The following is a 27,995-nucleotide window of genomic DNA, read 5'->3' as shown; positions in this document are numbered from 1 at the left end:
GAAAACTTTTTTCCTTCTTTTCCTTCAGATCTTTGTGCTTATTGATTCTGTACCTTTTGGCTTTGAGTATTGCTGATTAGAATTCTGTGACCAATCTGATTTTTCCTCCTTTGTGTGTGCCTCACTTTATCACGATACCTGCATTTTTCTTTTTCTTCTTTATCCTGAAGTCCATATTTTCATCTGGACGTGATGGAAATAATTTTTATGCGAATAATTTTTTAACTTCACAGGGGTATATATGTGTTTCAGGAAAGATTTTTAAATGTGGGTTTAAAATATATAATGTTTTTGGTCTTTTATTTTTGCCATTCTTTTCCTAAGCTCACTTCCGTTGTCTTAAAACATTTTTTTTTAAAACTCTTGCATTTCTATCTGAGCTTTTGAAAGTGAGCGATCAGGTTGTCTGTAATTTGTTTGTGACTGTTTCTTTTTTCTGTTTGTTTATTTTTGAGTAATTTATCTAGTGATATCTATTTTTTGATTATGTTCTACTGATGGCTCCTTCTATTTTAAAAAAACTTGTATGCATTTATCTTGTGAGAGTTCTGTTCTGGTAGGGCTTGCCTTGGCCATGGTTCTGTCTCACGAATCTCTTTCTCTTTGGTTAGACCAGCAGGGTAACCAGAGTTTTTGCTCTTCTCTTGGTCAAGACAGGGACACACGAGAGCGAGTCCAAATGCACACAGTTACTTAAACTTTTTGACTACAACCCACAGGAAGAAGTGGATTAGTTACCATCATGACTCAGGGCATGGACATATATATGCATTCACATTACTGGAACAAATTTCAAGAAACCATGCTGATTCTTCCTGAAGAATATTGCTTTTATTTTTTAAATTCATATTATATAAAAAAAAAAAGACTGGTTAAGACCCAATAAGTTAATTTCATGATCTACTAAGGGGCTGTATTAGCAGTTTGAAAAAACGCCACCCTAGCCGGGAGACCCCATTCTCTGTCTGCCTTTGTGTATTGATTCTCCTTCTTTGATATTTGGCTGGAGGGAGACGCTTGATAAATGAGCCTCCCAGCATCACTCCCTGATTCCAACTGGCCACCACCTGGGGTAGCTCTGCTCTCCCGAGTGGTGTGTCCCCTTACTGGGCCAGCTGCTGCCCATGGTGAGCACGCTGCAATTCCCAGCATGTTTGGTGAGCAGGGTCCCTCAGGGCGATCTGGGTGACCGTATGCTTTTACTCCTCCGACTCACTCACACGATGAATCACAGTCGTGGGTTTCCTGATATTGGATCATCCTTGTGTTTTTGGCATTGACTGTACTTGGCCGTGATAGATGATCTATTTAGTATTCAGCTGGATTTGGTTTGCAGATATTTGGTTGAAAGGTAGTACATCTGTATCATGAGTAATATCGGTTAGTCTTCCTCAGGTTTTCATATCGGGATTTTTGTTAACTTCATAAAATGGATGGAAGTTTTTTCCATTGTTTTTTTTTTCTCCTCTGGATGAGTTTAAATAGCACAGGAATAACCTGTTCCTTGAAGGGTTTAAAAAACTCAGCAGTAAAATAAATAGGGAACAGAACTTTTGGGGGGAGTCAGTCTTTTTAAAACCTTTTGTATGATTATTGGGCCGTTTTGGTTTTCTCCTGCTGCTTTATTGTATTATGGAAGTTTACCTTTTCCTAGAAACCTTCTATTTCATTGGAAGTTAAAAACATTGTAGGACACAGCTAAGTGGAGTATTGAGTAACTTTTCAAACAAATTTTTAAAAATTATTTTGTTTTTGTTTCTGATTTATTTATTTTTTTCTCCAGAGAATGCAGCCTTAAAGATTTGTTTTGAAATGTATGGTTTTGAGGTGCTCAATCTCAGGAAGGATGTTGGCCCACCTGACATTTTTCCTACGTTTCATTACCTCCGTATCAGGGAATGTTGTTCTATGATCCCCTCTTTTTGCCAGCCCTTCTCTATTCTTGACCCACTCCCCACGTTAATTCCTAGTTAGTCTTAGCGAGGAGCGGTCCATCTCTTTTTATCTTGCCTCCTACAGACCTTTGCCCTCAGCAGCTCAGGACAAAGTGCTCATCTGTTTCCATAAACAGAGGCAATTCTCTCCTCAAGGAGTAACGGGCCCAGGCATTGGATAAGATCGGATCCTCCTCCTCCAGTTGCTGATCTTATCTCTGGCTCGTTTTTGAGTGGTCAGTATGATCCGTATTTCAGTTATCCATGTTGTCAGTTATGGACTCTTTAACATCTTTAGATACAAGTACTTTTCATCACTACCGGTTGTGGCCATTGGCACTCCCATTCGTAGCCTGCGAGAGTGGCCGACTCACCACAGTCTCGCCAGCATTTGACATCACTAAAAACATTGTCAGTTTAATAGCAGTCCACGCGTTTTAAACTCCATTGCCCTTAAATCCGGATAGAAGTGACCAGCCTGGTTATGGAAGAGGGCATTCCGAGACTTGGCATGGCTCATTTAGGGGTGGACTGTAAGCTGTTTTATAGAATGGATAAATGTAATTTAATTATGTTTTATTAATTTAATCTATAATCGATGAAAAGAGAGACCCATACATGTTAAAGTCCAGGAGAAAGGTCTGCAGGTTGAAGGTGGTGGTGGACGGGAGGGGCACGACTGTGCACATGGGGGAAGCTTTGCCCGTTCATCGGCAGTGATTCGTGGTCATCCTCTGCTCAGGCTGAGAGAAGAGAAGGGGACATGTGTGGGACAGCAGAGGGAGGCGAGGCCAATGGCCTGTGGCCGTTCAAGCAAAATCCAGCACAAACACTTCACACTTAGAATGCAGAGCCTCCTTGCCCTGGAGCTGTGCACAGTGGGACCACAGCCACTCACGCCCCCTCCCTACTGGCCCTCTGCCGCACGCACGCCCTCCCCAGCCCGGTCAGGCCTTGGCTTCGTGGCCTTGCATCTTGGAGGTGGCCCAGCGGCTTTGAGCTGACCTTCAGGCTGTCCTCCTGCTTGCCTAGGGTTGGGGGTGTCCAGCGTGTGGCAGGCAGCACTGCTCACAGCTCCTGCACTAGCAGCTTCTGCTATCAGAGCTGGGCTAGCACGTGGCTCCAGGAGCAGGGAAGGGGGACGTGTGGAGTGGCAGGTAGCCATGGTCCGGCGGGCCCTGGTGCATGGCGGCCTGTTTGCCTGGATGGTGCCCACTGTCCATCTGGCTGGTGACCGCTGGTGACCGCTGGTGTATCCTTAGCACACTTCGCAGCAGTACTTTAACAGACGACTGAACGTTTTGGGGTGGGGTGGGGCAGGGGAGAGCCCGGCTCATGCTGTGGCATGAACTATCCACAGCTTATTCCGTAGTTCATGGGTGAAGCTGATGGGTAGGCACACGCTCACGCATGTGAGCAGGGCAGTGCGGGCGATGTGCTCATGCAGACCTCCGTGAATCCCTCGAGTGTGACAGGCCAGTGTCTCTGTCCTTGTCGGTCCCAGGGCTGTTTTTTTCCTATATCTTCAGCTGATTCTCTTTGATGCCCACCCCGGGACACAAGTACTTCGAGTAAAGGCCTTGGCTCCCAGGTTCTTCCTTAGCCAGCCCTCGACTGGTACCCTACGGAGATGGTGACGGTGTTCTCCACTGCTGGGATAACCAAGGGAAGTGTAAGACTGTGAGGTTAGCGCATAATTCTGAGATTCAATTAAAAATCCATTGAGCAACAATCCCTGGGGAGGTTGGGAAAGAAAGTGATCTTAATGGAAACTACCGTAAGACTAGAGTTGGCCGTGAAAATGAAAATGGGGTTCTCGTCTGCATCCTGTGTTCAGTATTCACCTTTCCTCCTTTTCTTTGATGGTGAGGTGAGTATATAGGAAGGCATTTTAGCTTCCTCAGTGTGTTGGAATTCCCTTACTGGGAATGTGGTTTCTAGATCATTTCTCCTGATCTATAGGTTGGTTGTTTTATTCTCTTATTAGAGTCTTTTGCAGAACAGAAGTTTTAAATTTTGATAAAGTCCGATTTATCAATTTTTTTTTTTTTCATTGGTGGTTCATGGTTTTTGGTGTTGTAGCTAAGAACTCTTTGTCTAGGTCCTGAGGGTCGTCTCCTTTTTTTTTCTCCCCAAAAGTTTGATAGCTTTGCCTTATTTCATTTAAATTTGTCATCCATTTTGAATTAACTTGTGTGAGGTGTAAGGTCAAGATCAGGACTTTCTTTTGTGGGCAGATATCCAGTTTTCTGTCCTCGTTTGTTGAAAAGACTGTCTTTCCCTCCTCCATTGAATGACTTCTGTCCCTTTGTCAAAAATCATTTGGGAGTATTTGCGTGGGTAAGTTCATGTCCATTTCTATCTACATTTTGAGTAAGCTTGTCTACACACACACAAAAAATCTTGCTGTGATTTTGGTAGAAATTGTGTTAAACCTCTTGATCAGTTTGAGGATTAACATTTTTTCTTTGTTGAGTCTTCTGATCCATGAACATGGTTTGTCTTATTATTTAGATCTATTTTGACTTTAAAAAAAGTTTTATAAAATCTTGATTTTTTTTTTTTTTGTATTTGTACCTAAATATTTCTTATTTTTTGGTGTGGTATCAAACGGTGTTGGGTTTTTCACTTCATTATCCACACATTAGTTGTTAATACACAGACATACAATCGATTTTTGCGTATTGCTCTTGTATCCTATAATCTTTCTATATTCATTTATTAGTTCTAGGATTTTTTTTTTTTTGTAGATTCCCTAGGTTTCTCTACCTAGAGAATGTGGCATAAAGCCTACAATTAAGGCCCACTATTATGTGTTGCCTTGACATCTGGCGAAACTAGGAAGGCCTTGCATGGCCTACATGCGAGTCCCCCTCCCCATTCTGTCCCGTGGATATGTCCCCTAGACAAACGACTTTCCTTATCCAGCGGGCCAGGCAAAGTTCGTGCTTATATCTGAGTAGAGGGTTTCAGTTCCCTGCCAGCCTGAAGAGTTAAGCCGCTCACAGCCTCCTGAAGGAGCCAGAGGTCACCTCACCCTCCTGCTGCGCCAGAGCTTGCTTCTCTCCGTCCCCTCCTGTTCACTCTTCTCAAGTGGCACCTCCGTGTGGCCCTGCGTGGCGCACATTGTCCCCTTCCCTTGGGCTGTGAGTATATGTGCTTAATAACCCGTTGTCATCTGTGCCTGTCGGGTGTCGGGTGTCTGACCCTCCCTCTCACCCATAGGGTGGGAGTCCCGCCCTCACCCATGGGATGCTTAGGAGGTGATTTACAGGTAATGATGTCACCTGCAAAGGAGGGTTGTTTCATTTCTTCTTTTTCATTCTGTGTGTTTTGTTGAGGTTTGTTTTACGTCCAAGAATATGGTCTTGGCGAATGTTCCACAGACACATGGAAAGAATGTGTATTCTGCTTTTGTTGGATGGAGTCTCTTTTAAGCGACAATTACATTTTGTTGGTTGATGATGTTTAGTTCCTCTGTGTCCCTGATGATTTCCTGTCTAGTTATTGAGTCAGTTGCTGAGAGGGGGGTATTGAAATCCCCAACTCAAATTGTGGATTTGTTTATTTTCTTTTTTCCCAATGTTATCAGTTTTTGCTTCAGGGATTTTGAAACTCTGTTGTTTGGGGCATGCATTTAGGATTCCTGTGCCTTGCTCTGTTATCTTGGTTGAATGTTCTCTCTCTATATATATATCTCTCTTTAACCCTCAGGGTGGGCTCATGATTGTAGCAGGCTTCTCTCTCTGCCTTCTCTAGGGCATAGTATGGGATAGACCAATTATGTTTAAAAACTTAGAGACCAGATAAACAGAATACCAAAGATCACAGAGCCCGAACAGACCTAATCAATGTCTCAGAGCAAGCGATGATCAGAGCTAATTAGACCCACTTGTCTAGCTCAGTGGCTAGTGGCTGCCTTCGGGACATACTCCTTTTCTTCTTTCTTTTCTCACTCTTTTATGCTTCTCTTCCATCCCTTTTAATTGTCCCCTCCTCCCCCACACACACAATGTGTAAGATCTCCCAAAGGAGTCCACCACTGTTGTTCGTCCTTGGTGTTGGCGCGTGTGTGGATAGACTGGTGTGTCGGAGGAAAGAAGCCCTGGGTATGTAGGTGGAGAACAGTGGTACTCGTGGGTGGAGAGGCTCAGTGTTTGTTTATTGTACAAGGAAGCCTGATAGTGCCGTAGTCTAAATAAAACCAATTGGTCTTTCTCTTGCCTTGGCCCGAATCATACTGTTTTCCTTAAATTTTCCACCAGAGAGCAGATGTCATCTAATGACTCTCTACAAATGTTTGCTTTTTTAGAAGTGAGCTGTGTTTATTTCTTCGGTTACCAAAAAAAAAAAAAAAAAAAAAAAGAAAAGAAAAAGAAAAAGAAAACGTATTGTTTATAACTGGTAAAGAAACGTGCATCTATTCCGCTTTGCTTCCCATCCAGTCTTCTCCCTGGGTCGTGACCCAGCGCGTGGGCAGGTGGGCCAGGCTGCCTTCCTCATGCAGCAGGGGAGGAAGATGTTCCAGGCGGGACTTGGCGATCATTGAGATACTCATCGTTGAGTTCTTACTCCGTCCTTGTGTGTGCCCGGCCGTTTCCTCCGAGTGGTGTGGTCGACCGCGTCCCACGCTCTGGTCACACTTAACTTATGCCTCGTGCCGTCCTCAGCTTCTTCTCCCCTCCTCCCCATCCTCCTTCCTCCACGTGCCTCTTTGTTCTTAATCCTAGTTACCTTGAATCCTAGATTCCAGACATTCAGTCCTTCCCAATCCTCTCACTGCCATGTCTCCCTTGTGTGTTCCACTTTGCAATCAAGTTGTTTCTCTGCGAGTCTTTTTTCTCCCTGTGAACTTCACCCTTGAGTTTTCTCCCTCACTCCTTCAGGTCAGTGCAGGCTTTTCTTTCAGTCCCCTCCCCCTCACGGACCAGCACGGATCCCTGGACGTTGCGAGGACTCATTGGAGAACGTGCTCTCTGCCTCGGAAGAGGGTCATGTTGAGTTGGGGAGACAAGGGAATAGCATGAGAGTCATCGAATGGGTCCTGATGTGGCAATGCCAGGTCTCTGACCCGGCTGTGCCCAGATCCGCCCAGTGCTGTGCCCTGTGCTTCTCCCATGCCCTCCCTCTCCAGGTTCACTAATGCCCCTATCTCCTGACCATTCGGGGCCTTTTCCACACTTGCGCCATATTCTTCAAACCTAGGCCTTTCTCGAGACATATTGAAGGCCCGGCTTAGCCTTCGACATATCGGATCTAATATTTTTGTTATTTCATTCTGCTTTTGGGAAGGACACTCAAGGTTTCTCCCGCGTGTCATTGTGTTTTGTGTCCCTGGCTATCCACTTCCTGCCGATATTTTGACTGCAGGGCTTTCTAGATTTGAAATCCAGAGCAAAGATGGCTTCTTCAGAACTTGTCAAGAATAGCATTAATTTACCTTTTGAGAATCCTTACTCTATTTCTCATAAGTGTTCTATTTTTTTTTTTTAGATTTGTGCTTAGTTTGCTTAAAATTTTTTATGTAATAATGAAGAATTAGAAAGGATTAAATAACAATGTAGTGTATATTTATGTACTACCTCTCAGCCTAAGAAGTAAAACATCGTCAATACAAAGATCTAGGTACAGTTCCTCTTTTCCTTTCTTTTTGTCCCTGTTCTGAATTTCGAATTTTTAATTCCCTTCCTTTCTCTTTATACTTTTACTACATATTCCTACACAAAATATGTAGCGTTGTTTTGAAACTCTGATGTTTGGGGCGTACATTGAGGATTCCTGTGTTTTTCAACTTAAAAAAAAAAAAAAAAAGGAATTAGACCGTGAGTATTGTTCCTTGCTTTTTCCGTTCGACATGGTGCGAGTGAGATTCATCTACGTTGTTAAACACAGCTTTAATTCTTTTATTTTATTTTTTGCTGCCATGCAATATTCTATCATATGTGAATATCAAAATGTATTTATTCATTCTCCTGTTGGACACTTAACTGTTTCCAGCTTTGTTTTTATGAATAATTCTGTACATTTTTTAATACATTCATTTCTCTAAGGTCTGTGCCTAAACATGGAATTGCTGAGTGAAATGGTACAACCGTCTCGAGCTTTCTTGGCTGTTGCAGAAATTAGTATTCAAAGTCATGGTACCAATTTAGAGTGTGACCAAAAATCTAGGAATTCTTGTCCCGCGTTATCTCTAGTACTCCTTATTGTTGGGCTTTTTTGTTGTTACCAGTTTCATAATTATACTCTTTGATAGTATAATTTGTTTACTAGTGAAATATCCATCTTTTCACATTTATTGGCATTTTGATCTCCACTTTTGTACATTGCCTGTTGGTACCTTTTGCCCTGACTTTTTTATTTTTTTTTTTTACTTTTCATTTATTTGTAGACATTTAGATGTGTTAGATACTAATCCTTTGTTGGCTGTGTATCTTTTCTCTATATTTTTATATTTTATGATGAACAAAAATGTTTATTTGAATTTTAATGCAGTTTCTCCCTCACATAGGAGTTTCTGGAGAGCAAGGATGTTGGTTCCTAGTTGGACAGAGTGTCCCAGAGCAATGTATGGCAGGTGGCAGATGTTCAAAAATATTTATTAAATGAACGAATGAATGTCTCTTTTTTCATCCTATCAATTATAGTTTGCCTTTTTGTGTGTCTTTTTAAAAGATACCTCTTCTTACCTCGATGCCACACTTAGATCCTTTATATTTTCTTCTAAATATTTATATATCTACACATATGTGTACATATATATATATATATTTTTCCCCCCAAGAGAATTCTGTTATATCCTGTATGGCTCTGCAAAGCTGAAATGAGTGAGTTTCCCAGCAGGCTCTGCCACTTCCCAACTGTGATACCAGACTGCTCTCTCGACCTCAAGAACTTCCATTTTTACTTTCTTAATTGAAAAGGGGGGCTACTATTAACCACCTCGCAGGCTTGATGTGAGATTAATTTAGAGAAACTCTGCCAGGCGTCTAGTACCTGGCCGGCCCATTATAGATGCTCAGTGAGGTGGCTCTTCCTGCTCCTGTGTCCTTCACCGAGGAGAGCAAAGCCCAGGAAGACGAAACCGTGTCTCCCAGTGACTCCTGGGGGACGTGTGGGCTCTTTCTAGCCTTTCTCTGGCATCCAGCTCATCCTCCTTCCCCCTTCCTCCTGCTCAGGCCTCATCTCCTCAGCCTGCGTTTCTGCCCTAAGTCAAGGAGCAGACGTCTCTCTTTTACAGCCTGTCACGAACCCCTGAGTAGACGCAGGCGAGCCACGAGCCGCTGCGTCATGCTTCCTTCTGAACACTTAATGACACTTTTCGTCAGAGAGGGACTGTTTTTTAAATGAGGACGTAGACTGGTTTCCTTGTTGGTTTAAACAAGGACGAGGAATGGTCGCGACTCACTCACAATGGTTGTATTCACTAAATGCAACTGACAGACTCGGTCCGTGCTCTGCTATTGGTGTGGACTTGCTACGGGAGGAGACAAACGTATTTGCAGTGACAGCTGGACATCCGCCGACTAGGAGAGGTGGATGGTGTCGCCCTGTTAGAGCTCTGTTGGCCCTGCAGCTGCCGACACTGGACGGCATGGGAGGTGTTTCCTGCCTGAGGTCACACACCGTGTTGTGGCCGGAACGTTTGAGCTGTTTTTCGGTTTCTTGTGTGAGAGTCAAGTTGAATTTGGTTGTTCCACGTCATCGTGGCATCCCTTGGAATGTGGGATTTTTAGGGTTGTCCTTGAAATTGGGTCATTCAAATAGTTAGAAGTCGGTGGCTGTGCTCCTGGGGGCCGAGAACCGACGTGGAGGTGGGATGCCCTTCATAGACGAAAAGTCTGCAATGCTACGAGATCCCGATTGTCACCTTCCGAAGCCCCTTTAAGTGTCATCTGCTGAGTCTTGAACCCGAGGCTGTATCTTGGTGAGGGAGGAGAGTTGCAAATACCCACCCGTTTTAATCAGTGGGGTTCCTGCTTCTTAGAATGATTAGGGAAGTAAGAACTACCTCAAAATCCTATATGGTGTCCTTGTTCAATACAAATGTAATGCGAGCCACATTACCCCGAATACCCAAATAGTATCATTTAAACGTGTAATCAATATAAAAATTCTTAATGAAATACTTTGCTTTTTCTTCCCCCCACACTAAATCTTTGAAATCAGATGTTTGTTTTATATTTACAGCCCATTTCGATTCGGAATAAGTCACATTTCACATGTTCAATAGCCATGTGTCCTTGAATGAAGAAAGATTTAAGTCCAAAAGGGCTGTTTTGTTATTGTCAGGACTGATGAAAATGACACAAACAGAGACAAACACGTATTCTGGCAAAAATTTCTGGCTTCTAAGGGTGCAGATGGAAAGATTTCTAGAGTACTACATTATGTTGTTTAAAATGTCCCGTTTTCAACAAATATTTGAGACACAGAGAAATAGAAAGTGTGGCCCACCCACATGAAAAGAAAGCACTCAACAGAAACTTCCTAGCCAGATGTGAGACTTATAAACAAACACTTGAAATTGGCTATTGTATAAATATGTTCAGAATTCCAGATAAGAGAAAAAGTAACTTAAAATGGGAAAACAAACAGACTAATATCAGACTTTTCTTTCACAATTCTTGATTCTATAAAATGGTAGAATTCTATGCACACAGATACACACATGCACGCGCGCGCGTGTGTGTGTGTACACACATACATACATACTATATATTTTCACATTTATTTTTTATTCATGTGGAATTGATTTACATGTGTTGGTTGAGAAGGAATCTGAGTTTGCCCTTTTTCCTCCTAATTTACTCTTATCCTAAAGAATTTATCGAATAACCCACCAGTTTCACATTATATAAAAGGCTATAGTTACGTATTGTTAAATAGAAACTTGCTTATATATATGTATAGTTCTGACTTAAACTTATTTTATTACCATATATTATATTTATTTTATAACTATTTTGTGCATATACATAAAAATATATAACATACATATGTTATATGTATATAATATATGTTATTTTATTATGTAATATATATACACATCTATATAATATATATACACACATACACACAAACAGAGGTCCCATATACACACGTACACACACACACACACATACATACACACAAATAATTTATGTAACAGGAAGATGGCCCCATGCCGATGTGTGGTGCCCAACCTGCTCAGCTATACGTGAGGTGGTGTGACAAACAGCTGTGTACCGGCCACAAAAATGATGGAATGGAACCTAATCGATACCTCTGAGGCCTCTCGGTGTTGTCCCTTTGGTCATACATCCTCCTCTCTGCTCAGAAGCCACCACAGCACCAGGTGAATTTTGAGTCTGCACTTCCTTTAACTGCTTGAGTATGTCTCTCCCAAGCCATACAGTATGTGGTGTCAGCCTTCTCTGAATTTTATACGAATGAAATCGTTCTGTGCCTGTTCTGCTCAGTGCATTGCTTTGACATCGCCTCTCGGCTGAGGTGTGGCACCGAGATCCTTCACTTCCACTGCTCCGTTGTGTTCCAGGGCATAAGTGTAGCACGATTTATCGATCCGTTCTACTGTGGATGGCTTCTTTTTGTGCGGTGTGAGATTTATCGTGGTGATATTTTATTTAGGAATCTTGCATTCATTTCAAGGGTGAGACTGATATGTAATTCGTTCCTTGTACGAGCTTCGTCTGGTTTTGTTATCAAGGTTATGATCTCATAGAATGAATTATTGGGTGTTCCTTTTTTCCTCCTCTTTGAAAGAGTTTTTTTTTAAAGGTTGGGATTATTTACACTTTGAATGTTTTGTGGGGCTCACCTCTGAAACATTCTAGATCTGTTGTTTTCTTGGTGGGAAGAATGTTAAATACCCTTTCTTTTTTCTCTAGTGGTTGAAGGACCACGGAGATCTTTTTTTTTTTAAGGGTAGATTTTGATTATTTAGAATTTTTTTCTAAAGCATCATCATTTCTCCCAATCTTTCAAATACATGGCCTAAATTTTTTTTTTTTCCTTAACTTGATTTTGAGCCACGCTCCTTTGCCGTGGTTCCTTGCCCCCTCTCTGTCCCCATTGCCACCATCGTCTCTCTCCTGGAACATGAGCGTGGCCTCACTAGCCTCCTGCTTTCTGCTTCCCTCCCCCTCCAGTCTGTTCTCCATGTTGATAGTTTCACTTCTCTATTTAATAGGGATAAACACTGTCTTCACGGTCTATTTGCCAGACCCCCTTCCAGAGCCGGCCGGTGTCTGCTCCCCAGCTTCCCCTCTCTTCCCTCCACAGTCTCCACTCCAGCTGTACAGAGCTACACACCATTCACCCCACTTTCTTAGTCAATACCAACCCTATTACTTTGGTAGGATAAAAATACAGTAAAGAAACAACAGCACGGCCCCTTCATCCCCATGCCTGATCTTCCTCTTGTTACAAGGAATTTTGGAGTCATCTAGCCCAGTCTCCCCTGTCTAACCATGTGCTGAGTAAGACCTGGAGGTGTGAAGGAACCGTGTGGCCAAGAGCCACACAGGCTCTCATGCAGGTGGGCTGGACCCCCCCCCCCCCCAACCCCAGGTCCCCAACTGCAGATCTGACCCCTTTCTAACCTGGAGCAGCTATCACGAATTTTAACAGGTGTGCACTATCTCCAACTTTGTCTAGTTTATGAATGTGACTTTCCATGTATCCGGTACCATTAGTAAAACTAATCCTGTGTTTATTCGGGACTTAAAGTGACGTTTTCACGTCAAACAAATATGGAATGGCATGATGATGTGTTAAGCACTTAAAAGATGAGTTATCCTGTATATCATTAAAAAATTTAAATTATGCCTTAAGCAGATACGAGTCTCAATCTGTAAACCTTTATCACACTCAATATCCCACTTGGACCAAACACTCTCATTTGCATTTCTCTTTATTTTTTTTTTAACCAAAAATAGTGTGTTCGTTCTAATTTCTTCTGCTGATTGATGGTTCTGGTATGATTTTTTTACCACTGAGTTGCAGAGGTTGATGTTAGCATCTTAATTTATATAAAACCATCCCCTTTTATTTTCAAGACTTTAACAGTTTTTGCTAAACCCCAGTTTGTTGGGTTTTTTTCCCCCTGCCATTCGTGCACATGGAGCAGAGACTCATGGCTCTAAATCACGATCTTCCCATCATCTTGCTTGTTTAAGAATTCCGAAAGGCAGGAGCATCCTAACGCCGAAGCTGGCAGCTCTGCCGACGCATTCACACCGAAGGCTTCCTGTCCCGAGCTTAGAAAAACAAACCGGCTCACGATGAATATAAATGTTTTTCAGAAAATGTGCAAACAGCACATTTCTTTTTTTTTTTTTCTTCTCTTGGAAGACTGCGTTTTGAAAGCCTGCATGATTTCAGCCACACAGACGAGCTGTTTCCTGAAAGAAAGAAAGCTGTAGGGGTGAGAAAGACCTTGAATAAACAGGAACATGTCCCTGATGGGTTTCTGGACTGTGTCAGGTCGGGTGGTGTCTCATTGCCAGATCCGGAAGAGCTGGAAGCTTCTCTCCTCTTCTCTTCTCTTCCTTCTGTTCTTTCCCTTTCTCTTTTCTTTTGTTGCTATATAGTTAACACACATTCACGCATGGGGGATGTCCACAGATGAGTCTGGGACTCAGCCCTGGTCTCTGAGGTTAGCAACAAAGACACCTCCCTCCCCCCAATCAGTCAGTTGTCAGGTAACGGTGTTGTCTGCAGACTTACGAGGTGCTTGTTCTCAGGATCCGAGGTGCGTGTTCTCAGGATCCGGGTGGGCCAGGGCTGTGTCTCGCTGGGAGCAGGAGGTGTTGGAACAAGCAGGGTGGAGTGCTCGGGTCTAGCCTGGCCGGAGTCCGAAGGCTGCGGAGGCAGATAGGCACTTGGGGCCAAGGAGCAAAGGGTCACGTCACTGCTGTAGGTAGAAGCAGACAGCTCAGAGCCCTGCAGATCCCAGCCAGGTCCCTTGTGAGTGTAGACATTTCGCAGCCTCCTGGGAAAATAGCAGGCTCCAACTTGTCAGTTTAGAAAATCAGGAAAAAAAAAAAAAAAGCGATTTTTTTAAGGAACCCTAACCTACATTGACTTATCTAAAACTGCAATTCGTACCTCATCCCCGGCTCTTCCGATCTCTTTCCCCTGTATGGCATAAAATACAGTCACTATTTACTGTGTTCCTTTTCTGCTTCCCTAGTTAGACTATAAACTCCTTGGGAAAAATAATGCTTGTCTGTTTCTTTGACTTCTGAATTCTGTGTCAAAAATAGCCTTGGTACATAGTAGGTGCTTAATGAACATCTGTTAACTGAGTGACTCAATGACTGTGACTTGGACACGCTGCACTTTGAGGATTCTCCCACCACCACTTTGGTAAAATAAAATGCTTCTTTTATTTTACTTGATGCGAAAGGCAAAGATGGCCTTTTTTCCTGCCGGAGAGGTCACCATGTGAGTGGCGGGGCAGGGAACTTACAGTGTCATAGGGTCGGAGATAGCCGTCCGTCCAGTTTTGTTTCTCATTGAGAGATCCCTGTTCATTTTATCCCCCTGTGGTATTTTACAGTAACCTTATTTCCATCGTAGCCTTATTTTGCTAATTGAACCTGTTTCTAATGGGTCGGCTTACTTCAAGGTCTTGAAAAATGAACTCAAACAAACATTTTGGGTAGGGGGAGATGGGCACTGGGGAAGAGGGATTCATGTTGAGTGTATTGGCAGAGGGAGGCTTTCTTTCTTCTCCCCGTTCAGAGTAATAGTCGAGTTTTACAATAACCTCTCGCGAAATGCCAGCATGGTATGTGGCCAGAGCGTGTTGGTCTTTCTGTGGTGGGGAGAATATTCGGGCACTAGACACACAGAGCCCTGAGGGGTGGGGAGGGGCAGCCCGTGTCGGGTTTTCCGGGAAAGAAAAATTAATTGTTGAAGGTCTGCTGAGCACTGAGCAAGGTGGCGATGTAGAGGAGCGTTAGTACTGAGTTTCTAACGTCGTCTCATTTCGGGGAGCGGGGAGGCGAAATCTGTTCCAGCACAATCGTCTTACTGATTGCTCTTGGCCCTGCGTGGCAGTACTGATTAAAGATGCGTGTGTCAGCGTGTGTGGGAGTGCGTGCACGTATATGTGTGTGTGCGCGCACGCGGGTGTGGAGAGGGGAAGGGGAGGGGAGGAGAGAAGGGAGAAAATTCGGGAGAGAATTCGCGTTTCGTGGAAGACGGAGGAACAGTGTGCTACGAATGACATCTATGACCTTCGCATTCGAGCTTGCCGAAGAGTCTTAACGTGACTTATGCAAGGCAAGACCTTCTCTGTGTCACAGCTCATTCTATATGTGTGTACCCGCAAGGCATAGGCCACCCCCCCAGCTCTGGAACGGATCCAGGAGGCGCCGCTGCTCATATTTCTTTAGAAAAAGTGACTCGAGCATAAAGCCGAAGTTGGGAGCTGCATGGTATTTTGGCTGAGGTGTACTCAGACATCTAATCAAGCCTTAGGCCTGTCAGCCCAGCAATATCAGAACATATGAATTAGTTGGTGTCCCATAGAGAAGGCAGAGCTTAAATCCCTAACATTCATTTTTAAAAACTCAAAAAAAAAAAAATGCAAAAACAAATTTCCTTTCAGCCCACCCTTCCAACCCTGCTAAAGGAAACAAACGTATTTTACATTAAATCAGGAAGTTGGGGGAACACTTAAGACTTTAAAAAGTCTTGGAGTGATGACATCCTACTTGAAAACCCAAAATGATTTGGAAGGCTTCTATTTTAAGCTGCATTTCAGGCTCAGGAAACGAAATGCAAATTGTGCTGTTGGGAACAAAAATGGGCTTGGTGTGCTGAGTTTAAATGGTATCGGTTAACGTGATTTTTCCTCTTGGGCCTTGGAAGGTACAAACTGTAAAGTCCTGTGTGCTACCCAGGTTAGAAGGAACAGCCTCGCTGAGACCCCCCCAGAGAAAGTCCTCCTCTCAGACAGTTCCTGGGTGGTGGGGTGGGGTGGGGGGTCCTGCCCGCTCCACCTGGGAGAGGCACTTCCAGAATCACTGAATGTTGTCATGTAAAGAGACTTTTCACCTGCGGGAGTGGCCCCCACCTCCCAGCCAGGACCATTTCTGTCACAGGGGCTCAGGGCTTTGCCTTCTTAGGGGTCAGCTTTTGTCCCAGCCTATGAGGGTCGGCTGGGAGCTCATCTCTTCCACCTCACATCTTAACGCCCGTGCGTTGCCCGAGTCATTGCCAAATTGAAGGGGTCTCTTGGATTCCTGGTGGTCAACATGGGCACATCTGAAATGAGGGGAGTGCAGTTGGGGACAGCCACCATCGCCTTGGAGACAGGCTCGTCTCGGCCTGCTGAAGGGCCCGGGTCTCCGCCCTGGTCCCGCTCAGCGTGATACACAGCTGCAGCCCCACCTCAGAGGTGCGGTCCCTGGAGGGCCCATCTGCGTTCCTCCCAGCCCCATCCCTGGTGGCTGGGCACCTGTGCACGGTGGCTGGGGGTGACGTGTTTTGTGCCCTGGGGAGATCGCACACTTCCTGGTTTGGTCTCCCCTGCACCTTCCCTTCAGCTCCTGCTACGTCAGGGCGCCGACCTCTCCCATCTGTCCCGTGAGGAGCCACAAGCCCCCGAGCCTCCCTGACGGGGAGCCTCTCCAGCTGCCGTCCGGGCACGCTCCTCGCCCCCCGGCATCGGCAGGGTGCTCGCTTTCTGAAGCCGCACACGAACTTGGCCGTCGCGTCTCAAGGAGGGCCCAGTGCTAAGTCAGCTTTGCACCACGGGAGGCGAACTTGCCGTCAGCAGCTGGGAGTCTGCGTGTCCCCCGTGAAATGACCCGATCTCCTTCGTCTGGGTTTCTGCACGAGCGGAGGGAGCCTGATGGCTCCTGCCTCACAGGGGACTTCCGGCAGTTTCCACACTTCCTGGCACACAGTGGATGCTCAGTGAACTTGAGTGTTCGCTTCTCACCCAGTCTTCTTTTCAGAGGGCCGCCGCCGTTGGCTCTGCAGGGTCTGACTCTAGGAGGTGCTGCAGGGGAGGGCTTGGGGTCCCACTGTCTCTTGGGTTCCTCGTAATTCCGTGACTCCCGAATTCAACTTGGAACATGTGTGTTTACTGGGGGCGGGGGCGGGCAGAGGGTGTGGCAGAGGATGACTGGGGAAGGACGCCTCCCACCTCACCTGGGGAGCAGTGGACCACTTCGGACTAGTGTGGCCTCTGTGAACTTGCTGGTTTTTCACAGACCCCTGTTACCTTGGGGGAGAGTGAGCTCCCCGTCACGACTGGTATTCGGGTCGAGGCTGCAGGGCATCTGGTAGGATTGCCGAGGCGGACGGGCTCCTCGACAGGAAGGAGACATAACAGAGAAAATCCCCGCGAACGCGGTGGTGTCTGAACACCAGGGCGACGGGCCGGTGCCAAGGGCAGCTCAGCCGCCTAATGGAAATTTGACAGGCGGTTTTCCTACTTCGAATCTGAGAAACCTGGCCTCAAGCAAGCCATCCCAGGGATGGCAACAGAGACCTGGGGCCGCAGGGCTCTGGGCAGACAGACACCTGTTGCTCACTTGGTGCTGACGCCCTGGCTTCAATGAACTTCAGCAAGGAAACCTCGAGGATCTTTGGCTGGCCATGTCGTTTCCTGCTCCATGTGCTTTGGCAAAGCTGTCACGGGCTTCCTCCTCTTTTTGAAGGGCAGTTTTCAGGTGGATATTTTCGCTTTAACCAAAGTTCCCACTGCACTCTAGGGCTGTGATAGCATTGGGGCAGCAGAGCTACTTGAGGGGTACAGTTCCCCCTCCCTCAGTGTCTGTTTGCAGAGAGCAGTTTCTTCGCAGGAACACCCCGGCCCTCTTACTCTGCTTCTCCCTCCTTCCTTCTCAAGCAGGGGGTGCGAGGTCCTCACCGGAGGCACAGTCACCCAGGGTTCTGATCAGTGGGGTTCCATGTCCTTCATCTCTCTCCTTCTGGGGCCAGTCAAGGCAGCGGTCCTAGTAAGTATTTGGCATATGCCAGCTTCCTTTGGATGTGTCCCCCCCGGATGGGGGTGACAGTGGCCAGCCCATCAGGCCATCATGTCCAAGCCATAGTCTCCAGCAGGTAGAATGCCGGGGTGCCTTTTCTTGAACCAGGCTCTTTCTGCAAAATCTGTGTGTATTTAACTTTGGATTTTTAAAAAAATATACATACATACAAAGCAGCATAGAGAAAAAAGTCTCAAAGGAAATACACCAAGACAGTTAAAGTGGTTATTACAGGTCGAAGGGATTATGAGTGACTTTTCTTTTCCTTGTGCTCATCCGTATCTTCTGAACTTTCTACAGTGAACGTGCATTTCTGTAGTAGTGTGGGAAAAAGTTTATCACCCCTTCACCAAACAAACAAACAAACAAAAATAGAAGGGAAGAAAGGAGGAAGGAAGAGAAAGGAAGGGAAGGGAAAAGGAAAGGTAAGAAAGAGAGAACATCCCAGACACAGTGGATTCGCAAGGATGAAATCTAAGCAAGGTCACCGCCCTGTGGCCAGGCCCCTGGGAGGTCGTGGGGAGCGGGTGGCAGGTGTCAGGGAATAAATGCTGTGTGTGCCAGGTTGAGGTGGACCAGGTGATATCCTGGTCTAACGGTGCCTCAGCGCAGGTACTGGTGTGTCACACCTTGGCCTTGGCCGAGAGAGGGCCCTTCCCTTTCCCTGCCACAGCCTCAGCAGGCAGTTCTCATGGGTTTTCCCTGCTCAGGGGTCACCTGTCAAGGTCCGTACTGGAGCCTGGTTTGTAACCGAGTGGTCTTGCCTTTCAGACCTCAGCGGAGAAGGCCACTGGGGCCTATTTCCTCCCCGAGTTTGCACTCTCTCCCCAGGGGAGTTTTCTGGAAGATACCACGGGGGAGCAGTTTCTCACCTATCGCTACGACGACCAGGTAAGACCCTCGTAACAGAGCCTCCCTTTGGCTTTGCCGTTTGCCAGCAGGCCGGAAATATTTTCTCATAAGTCACTTCGAAACGATTGTATTTTCCCTTTGGCCCAATGAGTTCAACACCCGGGTCGGACCCCAAAATGTATGAGGTTCTCGTCCTGGTTGGGACATCGACCTGAGCATCACCGTGCCTTGCCTTCCTCAGGACTATATGACAAATCCATTCATTTTAACCATCACTGAATTTATCATTCTGTTCCGAAATTATCCCAAAGCTCTGTTTTCTGATTAAATATTCCTTTCTTTGCCCTCTTAGCTTTTACTTCGTTTCTTTCACCAGCAACAAAGTTGGTTTTTTTTTTCTTTTCCAAGCTCACTTTCCAGAAAAGAACAAAGTAGGCATGCTTGTGTGTGTGTGTTTGTGTGTGTGCATGAACATGTGTTTAAATCACTTTGTGACGGCTAACTACAGAACAAGCCTGCACTTGGCCGAGACACAGACCCTGGGCACCCGGGACCCAGATTCTTTTCCATTCTCTATTCACGTTGATGCCTGAGCCGTGTTAAAGGCACATGACTTTGAAATCACTCACAGCTCATTCGAAACGGAGCATGTCCACTTTGCCAAACGCAGAGATTTCCAGCAGATAGAGCCTGGATTCATGGAGTGGCAATGCCAACAGGGGTGGAATTTAGGGTGACACGGGGTTTTGCTGAGTCTGGCGGACCTGGGTACCTACAAGGCCAAGTGGAATGAAGAACAGGGCTAGAACATCTTCTCAGGGCCTGTGATGGTGGAAGGTGATGGCCCAGGGACCGAGGTCCACCGGGCTGTCCTTGTGTGGCTAAGGCCAGCATGTTCTGGCTTTACTTAGTGGAGGGCTAGTTAGGGGGTGAATGCTGTCACTCAGAAGGAGCAGCTCTGGGAAGGTCAGTCTGCCAATGTGGGTAAACGGAAGATACAACACGTGGGAGCAAGACCCAGCTCTGGGCTGGCTGGAGCCAGACCAAGCGCCAGGAATTAAATGGGGAGAAGGAGTAAAGTCTTAGGCAGCGTAACAGGCTGATGGAGGCTGGAGAATGGGGCACGGAGGGCAGGTGGAGGTGTCTGTTGCCCGGTCCTCAGTGTCCCAGCTCAGGGCGGAGACGCCCCATTAATTTTGATCCTCCAGGCTGTCGCTGAGTGACCTGTGCTTGGTACACTGAGCTTGGGACTAGGTGGGGTGAGAGGCAGGCTGTGGGCCTGTGGCAGTGGTGAGATGAGATCAATTTTTTTAATCAAAAATTTCAATATTCAACCTTTTTTTTTTTTCAAGTTACTTGAAATACATGGTTATCACAGGAGCTGGGGTGGGGAGGGACATAATTCCGCCTTTGCTTTGTGAAGGCTTTGGACAGGCATTTGGACCTGATAGTGGGACCTAGGCCGTTATTAAGTCAGTTTGAGCCCTTCCTGTAATTAATGGCTCCTTTTAATCTAGAAATCCACGATCCAACAGGTTTTCCTACGAGCACGTCAGGGAAACTAATTGAGAAGGCAGTAAGGATAAAAGAGGGTGTCTGGAAAAATCACGAGCTGTGTATGTTCTAAGGAAAGAGCAGTGAATACCTTCTCCAGGTCCCACAGATAGGTTATATTTAATATAATAACAACATTAATACCAAATATAAAAGTTGGAGAAAGAGAGGGGAAAAAATGCCCCTTTAGTCTTTTCGAAAGGCCTTAAAAGTGTGTGGCGCTCCGTGGCACGCGGTGGTCCAGACGGCCCAGCGAGTGTCGTCCCCACCACGTGTGTCCTTGAAGGGAAAGGAACAAGGTCAAACTGCAACGCACCGACAGCGGGGCCCACGCTCCACCAGAGGCAGCGGAAGCGGCCCCTCGCACCAGGCACACCCGGTCCCGAGCCTCCATTCCTCCCCCCCACCCGCCCGATGCCGAGGGTGCAGCCCGCATTGTTCTGTCGGGAGGTTCTCAGGCACCGGGAGGTGCTGGAAGGCACCAGCTGTGACCCACCTGGAAAAACGCCCTCATCTTGCAGCAGAGGAGAAAACGTCACGACCGTATAAGGACATAGGCGCTGGAGTCAATGCTTTGGGCTCAAATCCCAGTTCTGACATTCTACTCGCTGCGTGAGCTTGGACATATTACTCTGCTTCTCGGTGCCTCAGTTTCCCCATCTGTGCAATGGAGATATGGATGGTCTCTACCCCATGGAAATGTCTTAAGGATTAAAGGAGATATGGTGTGTATTTCACATGTCTCCCTGCATGGGGCCTGGTGCATATAAATGTTTAATCTAGCTACTGCTATTACTGATAATATCTTTGCCGAGATGCAGCTCAGAGAATCTCAGATATCTTCACGCTGAAGCGTATTCCCCGTACACATCATGGGGCCTCACGCAATATTTTAAGTTACTTTTTTACTGAGGTATAATGTACGTACAGCAGAGTACACACACATCTGAAGTACAGAACTTGCTGAATTATTAAATTTTTTCACGCCTGCGTAGCCACCACCCAGATCAAGACATCGAGCATTTCCAGCCCCCCCTTGCAGTCCACACCCCCGACCCAGGGCACAACCTCCATTCTCACTTCGATCACTGTTACAGATTGGTTCTTCATTTTTATTTTTGCTTTTAGAGAAACGGAACCGTACAGCACACACTCACCGGTGTCTGGCTTCTTTCACACGTCATCATGTCTGAGATTCGAGCAGGTTGTTGAATCCAATGTGATTTAGGGTTTAATGTCTGCCGGTTGTATACTCTGGAACAAACTGTCTCACGCTGGAATGGACTGCAGCGTATTGGGTGGCATGCGGCATGGCTCCTGCACAGGAATCCCCAGGTTGTCCCCTATAAGGTTTTCAGGGCGGTCTCTCCAAAGAGCCCGCAGCAGGGCAGTGGGGGGCCATTTGCCAGCACAGCCTTTGTCCCCCAGCAGCTGCGGGCATTCCATGGCCAGAAATAGGTGCAGGTCCGCGTAGGTGCCGTCACGTGGTTCACGTACCTACCTGTGGGGTTTGCAGACACGTGCCAGCGGCCTTGTCCTGTTGTCACAGGGGCCTGAAGCCAACGAGACAAAGTTCTTTCACTATCGAGGCTGCAGTCTGGTCGCCTCACTGAAGTCGCTGGGTGCCCTAGGATTTTTCTATCTGTAAAATACTCATCTGATAAGCAATGACTGGAGTGTTGATGTTTGCTCTCTACGGCACTCCTTGGAAGACTTCTTCAAGTATTTCGTCCTGGCGAATTTTCATGAAAACCTCTAGGTCACCCTTCAAATGTCTCCTGGATTAAGTGTCTGGAAAACTAAGAACCCAGAGGCTAGTAAAGCAGAGCCGTGATGTAGGCTGTGTTTAATGAGTCACGTAAACGCCACAGTGTGGATCACGCAGGGGGCGGAAGCAGCTTCTCGCGAGGGAGGCAGGATCCTGAAGCCAGCTGGGCTCGCGACTGCGGTGCGGGGCAGACAGTGCGCGTGAGGCGGCCTCGTCTTGCGTGGGCCACTCATTAGCTTGTCGTTTGAACAACACAGTCCATGTCTTTGACCGCGAGTTCTTCATCCGTTTTGAAAAACAAAAGTGACTGGCTTTATTTCATGATCTGACCTTTCCACTCTGTAAAAGGGCCGCTTTTTTTGAAACCACCAGTGGAACATTCTGCATGGCGCGGCGTTAATTGGATCATTCTGATGATCGAGGTCGCCTTGCCAGCGACGCGGTATACTGTTACTTAGAGAAACATAGAATTTTACAGCTGGTGGAGACTTTGGCTCAAATGCCTCATTTTACAAGTCAAGAAAACAGAGGTACTGAATGTACAAATGACGGACTTGGGGACACCCAGACGGTTATGTGAAAAGATCTACGATTACCCTTCAGACTTCAGGCTTCCCCGCTCTGAGCTCGATGCAGCTCAGAAGAATCGGTTAGAAGAATCTCCTAGCAAATGATCTCTTTTTCTAAACATCCCGATTCCACTGTCCTGGTCAGTAGGGTTTTGGAGACCTTAGTCGACCAAAGGGAGTGATTTATTCTTCACAGGCCGCTTCATCAGCTCATGCTTAACCCGTCCAGAGCATGGAATTAGTTATGCTGATGGCACTCAGAAGCATAGTTATCTCCATAGGAATGACTTCCCCTCCCTGCAAAGTCTAGGTGAAGCATGGTAGCTGAAATTAAACGTCACCGGCTTCCTTTCGGTGCACGTGCCCTTGGAACGGGAGCCTTCTGCCGTTCGGTTGCACCAGTCGTGCGAGGTAGTTAAAACGTGCTCGTCTGGGATGACTCACCAAAGCGCTTGTGGTCGAAAGCCTTGTTAGCCAGCCAGGCTCTGGGGCAGATTCGCGTGTCATGCCTCATGGCAGTTTTGCAGATCTGCCCCATGCAGGACCTGTTTGGAGACCAACAGCTGAATGTTGGTTGACTCCGGGTGGCAGACTCTTGAATTCTGCTGTTTGTTCTTCCTCCCATGACCGACGAAGGCACCGCCGAGAGCTGCTCGGTCACCTTCTGCCTCGGTCTCTTCCCGGGAGGGAGAGGGTGGCCAGTCTTTCCATCCTCACCTTCAGCTTATAGAAGCTTTTAGTGTGGGGCCTTGTAAGTTATTCCGGGGACCTATTTAAAAGTCTGTTTCAGTCTTAGTGTTTCTCAGTTGGAAGTCATTAGAAAAACAAGTTAGAAAACTCTGTTTTTCACACTGATTCCTTTCTTTTTGTGTGTGTTACTTTTTACTGTTTCTTAGGCGTAGGGGTGTGTGGAAGGTGTTTCTTCCCAGACTTGGTGGATTGGCTGTGACATTTTCTCTCCTCATTGGCAGCCACAGTGAGGTGAGGGCGTTCAGCACACTTAGAAGTTAGGGCCTGTGCACATTTTTCTTTGTCCGTGGATGGTCTTTATGTGTACACATGTTGGTGTAATGTTTATCTTGCCACTTTTAGGCTATGAATCACCAAAAGGCAGGGGAAAAAAATGTGAATTTGGGTTCCAGGCTTATGGGACAAGGCTGGATATTCAGTTAGTGGTGGGTTCTGACTTTCCTAAATGTAGCCTAGGATGTCGTGTAAGCTTGCAGCTATTTAGAAGAGAACCATCTTGATTCATATCCCAGGGGTCCTTGTATTTGTTTTGTGTCTCTTAAGTGGATTCAAGAATTTTCCTCCCACACTAACAATGCGATTACTTATACTCTGATCTATCATTGCTTTCATGTTATTCTTCTATTCGTTTTAGCTCTTAAAATCTGACATCTAGTATCTCTTCTCCCCGCACACCCCTCACCTTGGATGGGCATCTCTTTTAAGAATTTCAGCTACTTTTCTGTAGTCAAAAGCAGATTCTGGTGTGCATGGTTCTCTATTTGTCAAGTGTCGTGTTTGTAAAATTCCGAGTTTGTAAAAATCCCAAGGTGTTGTGACATTATCCACAGAGTCATAGCTGACTGTTCCTTGTTCCTCCTTGGATGCTAGTGACTGCCTGTCGGTGTGATTCCTCGTTTTAAAATACCTCTCTCGAATCTGCATGTCCTTCACGATTTTCTCCGCCTGGGAGGCAGAGGGCTAGACGTGTGGCCCTGACTGGCATCTGGCATGCTAGCATGTTGGAGTTGGAAGGACATTTAGAGATTCTGTTTTTACGGGTGAGGAACTCGAGCCTGCAGAGGGACAGCGTCTTGCCCAAGATCACACAGCCAGGCTGCAGCCAAGTCAAAGGCCAGTTCTTTGCCCTCCAGCCCAACTAAGACATTTTTACCCCTACTCTGCGGAAAGGAAAAGCATGACAGAAACGTTTGAGTGAATTTTTCACACTAGTAGTAACAATCAGATATTAATAAGGAAGTCTGTGTGTAGTCTCATTTCTAAACTTCTTTCCAGTGTCTTTTTCCTTAGACTGTTATGACAAAACTGATTTTCCGTTTCCTTGTTTAACTACTGATTTACACATTCTTTCTAAGGAGAAGAAATCTGTTTGCTGTGAGTACATCTTTCTCAAAGTGACTTCTTCCGAACTTTTTATGAATGTCTTGGCTGGGAGCTTCATTGTGGTTAAACTGTTGGCAGTCCTCAGAAACATCACTCGATATTTCCAAGGTATTTATGTAATAGTTTTGAACTTGGGAAGTATATGCCAAGTTCTGAAATTTCTAATCAAGGAAGGTGGACACAGCCCTCAGATCTATAGGGTACTCATTGTTTTGACCGGTCAAAAGGAGCCACTCACACGGTCGGCACACAGGAGACTCTCTGTGTTGTTTCTGGCCCGTGTGTCTGATACTTTTCAGCAGCAAGCCATCTGAGTTTGAACGGCTCATTCCTTTGTTAGTGAGTAATCCTGGTCAGATGTTCCCTAAATATTCCAGAGATGTTGTGATCTAATGAGAAAGTGAGTCCATGGCCTGCTAGGAGATGGGAACACATTCACCGGGCTAACGTGTAGTCTGTCCCTACGTGAGGCACCCAGCAGGCACACCTTTGTCACTCCTGTGACGGCGCACGCTCTCCCGATGGGCTCTGGCACACGTGGACTCCGAGTTTCAGTCGCGTTTAGCTTTTTGCAGAATTGGTTATTTCTCAAGCAGGAAAGAACCAGGTCTGGGAACGGAGAGGCGGCACCCCGCTTTTGATCTCTTTTCCCTGGAATGGTATCTTCTTGGACTCATTTTTGGGGTGCTATGTGATTTTTTTTTTAAAAAAATCACTTTCACCAGATGGATCGAATGGCGGCTGCAGGGTGGGAGAGTTCAAGGCAGCCCCTCACCAAGGTCAGGGATGTGAGAGACAGGTCTTGACCTGACACGGCCCTTGCTGCCTGTGCCCAGATGTCCCTTCTGTCCGAGGTCCGGCCAGTCTTGCTCAGAAAGGCCCAAAGTCTTCTGTCGTTCTGAGACTAGGCCTCTTTGGGCAATGCTACTCTGTCATCCTCCATGCCTGGATGAAAAGAAGCCCGTGGGCTCGCCTCTCTCCCCAGCTACTGTGCGTGTGTTCTAGATGGATGCCTGGTCTGAGTTCTGTTTCCGTCTGTCCTCTTCAGGCGTGACACAGGGAGCGGGTGTTATCAGTGTCTGCTCTGTTGGGCCAGGAGATGGGACTTACAGGCCGGGGAGTGATGGCAGGTGAGCACCGAGTGAAAACATCCTCTTTCTTTCTCTGTCAAGGAGAAAAAAAAACAAACAGAGACCTAGAGAGCTACAGAGACAAAGGCGAGCTGCTTCGCCGGCCAGGTGCTGGGGCTGTGTCGGGCAGCGGGAGCCTCGCTGGTTCTCACCCAGCTGGACCTGGAAGGGCTCGACGTAGAGGCCATAATGGCATTTGTTCCCGGTCAGGAGGGATCTTAGGCATGATGTTTTGATGGGCTCGTTTGGAGCTCGGAAGCGTATCCTAATGTCGGGCCAGTTCTAGCCTACATATCACAGAAGCACATGGTTCGCAAAGAGGTTCCTGGTGGCCCACGGCTCTGTGAGGCCCTGGTCACTCTGTGGACGCTTCTGTTCGCTCATGCTCAGGACTTAATCACTCTGGACCGTATTTTCTTGGGTCTGGACTTTGGGGAGCTGAGGCGTTCTCCGAGTTTCTTCCAGAAAAGGGAACATGGCTCTGCCGTGTGGGTGCGTGGGGCCAGGCGGAGAAGTACCTTGAAAGTCTCTACTGTGTCATCCTCTCTTTTAGTCACCTTTAAAAAATATTCTTAATGAGTCATACGTAAACACCTGTAGGGCGGCCAACTGTCTCCATTTTCTTGGGACTGAGCTAGTCCCGGGTAAACAGTGATGGCTCCTCGCCCAACTTCTCAGCCCCGCTTTTCTGTCCACTCTGGGGCTGGAGCTACCACATGATATCAGCAGCCCTGTGGTGGCTGCTGCGCTTGGCAGGACATCCTGAGGTTAAATAGGGGACAAGCGTGTGGCTGTTCGGGGTGACCCACTTGGACCTCTGTCAGCATTGCCTTCCAGCGAATTTTGAGGCGTGCTTCGAATAACGAAGCCCGCGTGTCCCCTTTCCCATGGCCCTTCACGGCTGCAGACGGTCCCAGTTGGCTTGAAACACCCCCTTTGCTTCGTTGACCCCCTTCCTCCCCCACCCCACCATTTCTGTCCGACCCCTTGTTCATTCTTCAACACGATTTTTGTTTCCGTAGAGAAGTCCCCTGATACCGGGGGACTCTCTTCCTCACCCGTGTGAGATGAGGGGTGCTTGCTGTCTTCCTTTCTTCTTTCTTTTTTTTTAAGCGCCCTGGGGATTTTTTCCTTCCAGCACTTTCTGCTTCCTGAGCAGACCTTAACCTTCCTTTGTGGGTGGCGGGGAAGGGAGTCAGCAGGGAGGAGGTGTGTGTGCTCAGTCGCTTTGAATTTCTAGTGCGAGTCTGGGTCACTCTTTTATTCAAACAGCAGACCCAGTGGGGATGCTGCCTCGTGAACTGCTTCGCGAAAACATGATCCAGGACCTGAGATCTGGAGTGCTTTCTGTCAAGCCTCGCATCCCCAGGGTCAGCGGTGATAGCTCCAGGCAGTGACTGATGGCTTTAAATACTGCCTCTTCCCCTGAAGCCGTTTCAGTTCCATTCTTCATTCTGCATGTGCACAAGTGCACAATTGCTTTGGACAGGTTTTTGCTTCCAAAAGTTAAAAATGTGTGGCTGCTTACACAAACGCACGTGAGCTATGCAGAGATGAACACACAGCACACCACGTACACTTCCCTTCCCAGACCTGGATTCCACTGAGTACTTTCTCTGTCATGTCTTCCTCATCCCCCTTGGGGTTCTCATTAATCCCCTTTCCTCTGCCCCCAGCACGGTGATTATTTCCTCCTCTGACTCGTCCCCATAGGGAGAAGGGACTCTGTCTTTTCATCACGGCTGCCTCAGACCTTACTCCTTGGCCTGGCATATAGTTAAAGCACCATGAACGTTTGCTCGTTGAAGGTCACGTCCCTTGTCAGAGACCTTCAGGGGGATCCCGTTTGTTTCCTCCTCTGAAATAGCCTAACTCCTGGGCAACATTCAGGTCTATACCTTGCTTGTGTCCTGGTTACCTGTCTTCCCCAGCTTTATTTGTGTGTGTATGTGTGTGCCCTGCACGCTGGCCACACTGGACTTCAGGCCTCTCTGACCGTTGCCCGTGCCAGGCCCTCGACCTGCCGAACTCCTCACCGAGCA

At 46.8% G+C, this 27,995-nt stretch overlaps 1 protein-coding gene across 7 annotated transcripts in view; it reads left to right on the top strand.

Moving 5' to 3' along the window:
• The window catches only part of ADAMTSL3 (ADAMTS like 3), a 174,298-nt gene that overhangs the window by 8,705 nt on the left and 137,598 nt on the right, over positions 1-27,995 (top strand). For 6 of the 7 annotated variants that reach the window (XM_016135354.2, XM_016135356.2, XM_016135358.2 and 3 more), the window contains one exon: positions 18,719-18,838. In XM_016135354.2, coding sequence (XP_015990840.2) covers positions 18,719-18,838 — 120 coding nt within the window. Of the gene's footprint in view, positions 1-17,147; positions 17,918-18,718; positions 18,839-27,995 lie in introns of those variants that run through there. The other variant, XM_016135357.2, reaches the window with a different exon arrangement.

The sequence above is a fragment of the Rousettus aegyptiacus genome, unplaced genomic scaffold (assembly GCF_014176215.1).
Source record: "Rousettus aegyptiacus isolate mRouAeg1 unplaced genomic scaffold, mRouAeg1.p scaffold_m13_p_14, whole genome shotgun sequence".
Classification (NCBI taxonomy): Eukaryota; Metazoa; Chordata; class Mammalia; order Chiroptera; family Pteropodidae; genus Rousettus; species Rousettus aegyptiacus.
This window is presented reverse-complemented; position numbering and strand designations above follow the sequence as displayed.